Source organism: Raphanus sativus, chromosome 5 (assembly GCF_000801105.2).
Source record: "Raphanus sativus cultivar WK10039 chromosome 5, ASM80110v3, whole genome shotgun sequence".
Lineage (NCBI taxonomy): Eukaryota > Viridiplantae > Streptophyta > Magnoliopsida > Brassicales > Brassicaceae > Raphanus > Raphanus sativus.
The window spans coordinates 17,571,937-17,580,687 of NC_079515.1; the positions used below are offsets into that span (position 1 = coordinate 17,571,937).

General features: G+C 37.4%; 1 protein-coding gene across 1 annotated transcript; it reads left to right on the plus strand.

The window, feature by feature from the left end:
• The first annotated feature begins 484 nt into the window (after positions 1-484).
• Positions 485-6,020, plus strand: LOC108862961 (cation-chloride cotransporter 1). Its single transcript, XM_018637235.2, has 13 exons — positions 485-778; positions 852-992; positions 1,211-1,289; positions 1,863-1,951; positions 2,031-2,145; positions 2,297-2,397; positions 2,555-2,616; positions 2,923-3,150; positions 3,249-3,363; positions 3,485-3,679; positions 3,990-4,390; positions 4,483-4,644; positions 4,761-6,020. Exons 1-13 carry the CDS (start codon positions 627-629, stop codon positions 5,837-5,839), a joined length of 2,919 nt encoding a protein of 972 aa, XP_018492737.1. The 5' UTR covers positions 485-626; the 3' UTR covers positions 5,840-6,020.
• The last annotated feature ends 2,731 nt before the right edge of the window (positions 6,021-8,751 follow it).

Genomic DNA, 8,751 nt, shown 5'->3' on the forward strand with positions numbered 1-8,751 from the left:
AGATAGATATTTTTAGAGATATAAATTAACAAGCCTTTAGTTAATATGAAGGTAAGTAGACTAGTTAAGGTGGTTTATTAAAGTAGAAATTGCTTATTAGTGTTAAATAAAGGGTCTAACTGGTAACCATCTAGGGAATACTAGGAACAAATAGAAAAGAAATAGATGGGAATAAAATTATGGGAATAATGAGGAATGGTTATTCCATATCAAATTTAGTGAGGAACAAATTTATTCTTTAATTCTCTACAATAAAAGGAATGAGGAAGAATGAAAAAGAATAACTATTCCTTGTGAATGGTAAAATTTGTTAGGAACATTAAGGAATGCATTATTCCTCTTCATTTTTTGGTCACCAGTTAGACCCAAAAAGGTCAACTAAAAGGAAAAACATCTAGGGAATTGAAGGACATTTGAGATTGACCCAAGAGAAGAAGCCCAAATTATATTATATATATTTAATTTGTATTGTTAATTTCTTTAGTTAATAATATATTTTTTGTCATCCTACCGAGAACTCATCGAGAGTCTCGATCTCACTTTTCGTCAGATTTCAAACTCTCCGATCTCCGATTCCGACGAGATAATCCTTGAAAGGAGGAGGAGGGAGCAAGGGATCTGTCCAAATGGATAGGGGCGAGATTGAAGAAGGCGGCGAAGAGGACTTCCCGCGTGCCGGGGGAGGAAGATACAGGCCGGTGGTGGCGCACGATAGGGCGGTTATCGAAATGTCCTCCGTCGAACCTGGAACTTCCTCCTCATCCTCTCCCACTCTCAAGTAATTATCTCATCGGAGACATGTTCTTGCTGTGCTCGTAACGTTTCTCACATTTGTAGGTTCTTTTCTACAGGAACATTAAAGTAGTTACACCAGGAGAGTTGGGCGCTGGTGGTGCAAGGGAGGGTCCAGATGGCGTCAACGGCCATCACAAGGACTCCAAGCTCGAGTTATTTGGTTTCGATTCTCTTGTCAACATTCTTGGTTTGAAGAGGTACTACTTGTGATCTTCATTTTGCTCTCTACCATGTTCAAATGTTTTTTTTTTAAATATTATTTTTTGTTTTTTTCTTTAAGAATCTCTCTTTCCTCGCCCTGATTGAGTAAATGCTTATTGTTACACCTTGAACTTAGTCAGTCAGCAATACAAAAGATATGTGAGAGAAACGCATTCTCTTAATTTTATATGTGATGATGAATATGTCCTTTCAGTATGACGGGGGAGCAAGTTGCGGCACCATCTAGCCCTAGAGATGGGGAGGATATCTCTATCACGCAAGGCCACCCTAAGGTATCTTCCTATTCCCATTAGCTTCTCACTTCTTTGTAAATCATGCAACTGATCATCTCTGCCACGCTGCTCCTGCTCCACTCAAGCGCTTCTCTTGTTTTCTCTTACAACAAAACTGTCCAGTCAAATCAGGCTTAGTAGAGCACAAACGAAAATAACTTAAAAGTTAATACCTCTCTAACACTGGCGGTGCAGGGGCACGCCAGGAGTTTAAGTTTCATGCACTAGACTTACCCCTTGTCCCCTCCAGTTTTCTATGCTTTGTTTGGAAACGTTTGTATGCGAACTTAGATGGGTGAAAAATTTCTGTATTGAAGTCTAATCTGTTAGATTACAAAGGTCGCTTTCCTTCATCTGATTGTTTTACTGCTTTCTGTTTGGCAATCATTGTTTCAGGATGAGTAGATTCTTTTCCTTCGTCTGAAAATTCCTTCATTGTTCTATTGTTGACTCTTGTCTATTATTGTGCTGCAAAATTAATGTTTTCCTATGTATTATAGTCTAGCGGTTTTCACCCATTGCTGCATTTTTGGTTTTCCACGAAGTTACTATATTTGCATGTTTTTTTTGTAGCCTGCTCTCAAGATGGGTACAATGATGGGAGTTTTCGTTCCGTGCTTACAAAACATATTAGGAATTATATACTACATCCGTTTCACATGGTACGACTGCAGAGTCCTTGATGTTGCACAACAGTCTGCCAAGTCATTATGGCTGATCTTAAGCTGTTCAATTTTTCAGGATTGTTGGCATGGCTGGTATTGGACAAAGCCTAGTATTGGTATTGCTCTGTGGATTATGTACATTCTTGACGACAATATCTTTGAGTGCTATTGCCACAAATGGCGCAATGAAGGTAATGCTTATTTTTTCTGTTAAAAGTAGCCTTCCGTGCGTTGGGTCTCTGGTCCACTGTTGGCACCCCTTTTACTTTTCTCTTTCTTTTGTGATGAACAATAGTCAGGACTTCAACTTTATTCTGTAATTAATTTTTGCATTACTTCCAGGGTGGTGGGCCATATTACCTCATTGGTCGTGCTCTTGGTCCGGAGGTTGGGATTAGCATAGGTTTATGCTTTTTCCTTGGAAATGCAGTTGCTGGAGCTCTGTAAGTGTAAATTCTTTATCCTTTTAAGGACACTCTCTTGCAGAAATTCTTAAGCCCAACACCCATTCTTTTGAGTTGCTGGTGCTCTCTTCAGTTTCACATGGCCTCCAAGTGCTTCTAGTGACTACTTTATCTGCTTTCCTCCTTATAACTGTAGGTACGTTTTGGGTGCTGTGGAGACTTTTCTAAAAGCGTTCCCGGCTGCTGGGATTTTTAGAGGTATTACTTTAGAACTTGTAAGAACTGAAACCTGGAACCAAACCAAAGGGCTACTAGGACATATAACTCTTTAGTAAACTGTTAGTTTTTAACACCAATTTATCATTCTAGTCTTGGCTCCAAAGACCTGTTTCATCAATTGTTGGAAGTAGCAAAGCGTAGATGCGATCCATGATTGCAAGGACTATATTATCGCCTACCAACTTCTGAGTTCCATTTAACAAAAACTTTGTTTTCCCTGAGGACATAATCTACAGGCAATAAGTCGCATTTAGTCATTTAGATGTGCTTCATTTCTAATGGCAGAAACTATCACGAAGGTTAATGGAACAGCAGTTGCAGAACCAATACAAAGCCCGAACTCACATGACTTGCAGATTTATGGAATTGTTGTGACTATCCTTCTATGCTTCATTGTGTTTGGCGGCGTTAAGATGATTAATCGGGTTGCACCTGCGTTCCTAATACCGGTTTTGCTCTCTATCTTCTGCATATTCATCGGCATATTTTTGGCAAAGACAGATGATCCTGACAGTAAGCCGTTTCTGAATATTTGTTGGAAATAGGCATGGAGATCATTTTTTCCCCCAATTTTTAACCTTCACTTTGTTACCCTGTTATGATCGGACCAGCTGGAATTACGGGCTTGCGTTTTAAAAGTTTTAGAGATAACTGGGGTTCTGCTTATCAGATGACAAATAATGCGGGAATTCCTGATCCAACTGGAGGCACATACTGGAGTTTCAAGTGAGTCACTTTCAGAAATAGTGTTGCCTTTAAAACTCTAGCTAGTTTTGGCTTTAAGTTTATTTTCTCAGTTTTTAGTCTGAAATTTATTTACGCTTCTCTTTGTTTGTTTTATTTTCAGTGACTTGGTGGGTCTATTTTTCCCTGCTGTAACAGGAATTATGGCTGGTTCAAATCGATCAGCTTCACTGAAAGACACACAAAGATCAATTCCTGTTGGAACGTTGGCTGCCACTCTGACTACTACCTCGCTGTATGTGATCTCTGTGTTGTTTTTTGGAGCTGTTGCGACCCGTGACAAACTTTTGACTGATAGGTACCGCCGTTATTCCTCCTGTAGTTACTTCTTTTCCTTTAATGTTCTACAGTTGATCTGTTATATCTTGTTAAGTGTCCTGGAGGAAATTCAAAAACCCACTTATCACTTACACTTTCTTATCTTTATCAAGGAATTTAAGTTCTGAATATACTAGGCAAAGTCATTAAGGGACTACAAAAGCTATAATTTTCTTAGTTTATGTCAGGGTAGAATATTTATGTTTTATACTGCTCGCTGAGACTTGTTCTTTTACACCTAGCTTATATCACGGAGTATACATGCAATGAATTATTTTCCACTATTGCAGGCTGCTTACTGCTACAGTTGCGTGGCCTTGGCCTGTGATTGTTCATGTTGGAATCATCCTTTCAACTTTAGGAGCTGCTCTCCAGAGTTTGACAGGGGCCCCTAGGTTACTTGCTGCTATAGCAAATGATGATATTCTCCCCATCCTGAACTACTTCAAAGTAGCAGATACGAGTGAACCTCACATAGCTACGCTTTTCACAGCATTGATCTGCATAGGATGTGTTGTTATCGGAAATCTGGATCTTATCACACCGACTGTGACTATGTTCTATCTTTTATGCTATTCGGGAGTAAACTTGTCTTGTTTCCTGCTCGATATTCTTGATGCTCCAAGTTGGCGTCCACGGTGGAAATATCATCATTGGAGCCTTTCCTTTGTCGGAGCCGCACTTTGCATAGGTATGAATTTTCAAATACTCAGCTGGAGAAGATGTCCTATTGTGAAGACTCTTGTTGATTTTTCCTTCTTTTTTTTTTCTCTACGGTTGCAGTGATCATGTTCTTGATTTCTTGGTCATTCACTGTGGTTGCCATTGCTCTTGCAAGTCTTATATACAAATACGTTGGGCTAAAAGGAAAGGCTGGCGACTGGGGAGACGGTTTCAAGAGTGCATATTTTCAGTTGGCCCTTCGTAGTCTCAGGTCACTGGGAGGTAAGGTTACAGTATATGCCTTCTCTATATGTTGTTACACCGAACCTGCCTTATCTATATGGTTTAAATGTTAGATGGTCCGTTTCTCATGGCACTGTCTTATCTCCTAATTGCAGCGAATCAAGTGCACCCTAAGAACTGGTATCCAATCCCCCTTGTTTTCTGCAGACCATGGGGACAGCTCCCAGAGAATGTTCCGTGCCACCCTAAGCTGGCTGATTTCGCCAACTGTATGAAGAAAAAAGGTCGTGGAATGTCCATCTTTGTCGACATATTAGATGGTGACTACTATGAATGTGCTGAAGAAGCAAAGGAAGCCTGCAACAAACTAGCCACCTACATCGAGTATAAGCGTTGTGAAGGTGTAGCTGAAATCGTCGTAGCCCCGAACATGACGGAAGGGTTCCGTGGGATCATCCAGACGATGGGACTCGGGAATCTCAAACCCAACATCGTGGTAATGCGGTACCCTGAGATCTGGCGCCGTGAGAATCTAACGGAGATTCCATCCACATTCGTTGGGATAATCAACGACTGCATCACAGCGAACAAAGCAGTTGTCATCATCAAAGGGTTAGACGAATGGCCAAACGAGTACCAAAGACAGTACGGAACAATCGACTTGTATTGGATTGTGAGAGACGGTGGTCTCATGCTTCTTCTCTCGCAGCTTCTTCTGACAAAGGAAAGCTTCGAAAGCTGCAAGATCCAGCTCTTCTGCATCGCTGAAGAGGATTCAGACGCGGAAGCACTAAAAGCAGACGTGAAGAAATTCCTCTACGACCTGAGAATGCAAGCGGAAGTAATCGTGGTGACGATGAAGTCATGGGACATAAGATCAGAAGGAAACAGCAAAGAAGATTCGTTGGAAGCTTTTGATGCTGCACAGAGACGAATCTCAGATTACTTGGGAGAGATAAAGAGTCAAGGCTCGACTCCTCGGTTGGCGAATGGGAAAGCAATGGTGGTGAACGAGCAACAAGTGGAGAAGTTTTTGTATACAATGCTGAAACTGAACTCGACCATACTCAGTTACTCGAGGATGGCAGCGGTGGTCCTGGTGAGTCTCCCGCCGCCTCCGTTGAACCACCCGGCGTATTTCTATATGGAGTATATGGATTTGCTGGTGGAGAATGTCCCAAGGATGTTGATCGTGAGAGGGTATCACAGAGATGTTGTAACTTTGTTTACTTAGTTTCAAATCTTTTTTTTTGATAATATCCACCAACAAAATCAAAGACCCTGCCCTTCTTCAAGGTCAGCTTCTTCTTTTCCTCTCCCAACCTCTCTTCGTTATATATTTTTACCGTTTATATATAATTTTAACCCTGTAGTACAGATACTTCCATTTTGTTGAAATTGATTTTGATGGATTATTCCTGTGAGCTATAGTTCTTTTTCTCAAATTTTGTTATAGTCAGCTGAACTTTTTCCTTTTGTTATGCACTTATACCCATAGTTTCAAATATATATATGGTGACACACCGCTCACTTAGTGATACTATACGTAAGCATATCTAATCTATGCAATAAAACATTTATCCTCCTTACTAGTCTTTCATTCATCAAATAATGTTTTTTAATACATGTTACATATGTTCTATGGAAACATTGAGATATAATATATTTTACAATCATTCAAAAGGCTTTGTCATCTACAATATATTTCTTTTTGCTTATAATAAAATGTGTATATAATGTTACCCCATTTATATGTTTTTCTAAAATTGTTACAAAAAAAATGTTTGTCAAATTTTTAATTTACATTCAAATAGAAGCTACACACCTAAAATCATAACTCGAATCCTAAAGTTGCCTAAAACATATCTCTAAACCCTGCATTTAATATTATAGATCTTCAAAAGCCTCTAAAGATCGATACACATTAAATAGTATTTAAAAGTTATACACATTTTTAGCAACAGTATTATATTGATTTCGAAAAAATATTAGATGGTTACAGTATTTTCATATAAAATCTTTAAGATAATAGTCTTAAATATTTGTTTACGAGAATTTTTTATATTAACCATATTTTAAAATAAGCATTCTAACTAAATTGTAAAAAAAAACTGAAATATATATTTAGTTATCATACATGAATTTTATCTTGAATTAAAATATTTTCAATTTTTAAAAGATTTTGGCTTGAAATATTTGATGGTAACAGTATTTTCACTTAATATCGTTTTTTGTGCACATCTCTTAATATCTTTAATAAATAGATTTTTTATTTGTTTATGAGGTTTTCTTTAGAGTAATTACATCCTATATACATGATGAAAAGATTATTTAGGTATTTGGTCATAGTAAAAAAACATATTGATCAACTTGTGTTTAAAACCAAAATTGCCCTTATATTTGAGATGCAATGTGTGGTTAAGGGGCGCGAATACAACGCGCTTCTTCTTCCTCTTTCCTCGTTTACATCGCTTTTCTTTGGAGAAGGTTCTCTTCAACGCTGTACATGTCGGACCGGTAAATTGATCCTTCTCCCCCCCCCCCTTTGAATCGGAACCTGCACATCACCGACGGACGTTAGCAATCCGATGGTCGTCTGGAGACCTGTTCTCTCTCCTCCAAAGCGGTGAAATCGTCGAAGCGGTGAAATCTCTGAAGCGGTGTATTTCCAAGGCGTCGCTGATGCTCTGAAGGCTCGTCAGAAAATGGCTTGCTTATTCTGCCAAAGAACGATGGAGAGGCTCGCTCGGCTTTGCAAATAAGTGATCTGGACGCAGAGATGTGAACCGCGGTTGTGAGGGTGGCTATCGACGACAGAGCTTTCTGAGGAGATGGCAGTTCTCCTTGCTGTGTATCTTGTCTGAGATGGAAGCTTACGCTGAAGAATAAAGTTTGATTTTAGTTGGTCTTTAATTGATTGTTTTCAAGTTTCAATAAATCAGTATGATCACGAGTTTGTTTTGAAGTAGTTGAGCCTTTATCGTTTCTGTTGCAGGTCTATTTAATGGATCTTTTGTCTCAGCCAGTTCAATAACACAAAACCTATTCTTCTCTATTCAGTCTTTTGTTCTAACCAATTTAATATGTGCTTCATATGTCTTTTTCCATCGATTGATTCTCCTTGTTTTAGATTTAGTTCTTGTTTCTGGGTTTGTTATCTTGCATTTCCAGATTCTTTAACACAAGATAATATACGAAGGGGACAAATTGGTAAGTTCTCGCACATAGTTTTATCACCAGACCTAATTAAAAAGTTTTGTACATTGATACCTAAATATCTTTTTTTCTTCTTGTATATTCAGCCAAATAGCTCTTTTCTTTAATACTAACCGTATTTTGAATACTCATACTAACTAAATTGTAACGAATTAAAATACAATCTCAATTTCAGTTATCAATTTATCATACATAACTTTTATCTTGAATGAAAATATTTTTGGATTTGAAAAGATTTTGTGATTTAAAATCAAAACTTTTACAGCTAAATTTTTACAGCCACAGTCGAATCAATCAGCCCTATTATTTATTTATAATGCATACTATAATTGGTTTGGATGATTTCTCTTTTTTGGACCACTATATATATGTGCGTATTTATATAATGCATTTGATACATGAAAGTAAATTAAATAAGACTATTGGGAAAAATTCATCTGGTCTTACTTTCATGCAATATTTGTCTTATTGATTATATATTTTCGATTTGATAACTCAAACCGGTCGTGTTAATATACTTAATTCAATTTGGCTAAAACCGGATTTTAGTATAAAAACTTTAATTTTCACATATATATTTGCAATGGTTCCTAATAATTCGGTGTAAACCATTATATATTTGTTCCTCATCAATGTTCTTTTTATTGTTTTGATATGTTACATTTGTTTTATATGGTAGAAGTTCGTGTTATAAATTTTCTTAAATATATGTATGTCTTAAAGTTATTACATGTATTATATATATGAAAGTAAAGTATTGTACATAAGACTATCAGAAAAGATTCATCTGATTTTACTTTCATACTATGTGTACCTTATTGAGGAGGATTTCGTTATTTGGCAACTCAAACGAGTTGTGTTAATTTTATAGGTTTACACTAATTTTAATTCTATCATATAAATATTAATCATTTACGCCTAAATGGTTTT

Bases quoted from the DNA above. Each gene is read 5' to 3' on its own strand.
- LOC108862961 (XM_018637235.2), top strand. From the start codon at position 627: ATGGATAGGGGCGAGATTGAAGAAGGCGGCGAAGAGGACTTCCCGCGT. The intron at 2,146-2,296 runs GTAATGCTTATT...CATTACTTCCAG, and splicing joins CCACAAATGGCGCAATGAAG to GGTGGTGGGCCATATTACCT. The intron at 2,617-2,922 runs GTATTACTTTAG...TTCTAATGGCAG, and splicing joins GGCTGCTGGGATTTTTAGAG to AAACTATCACGAAGGTTAAT.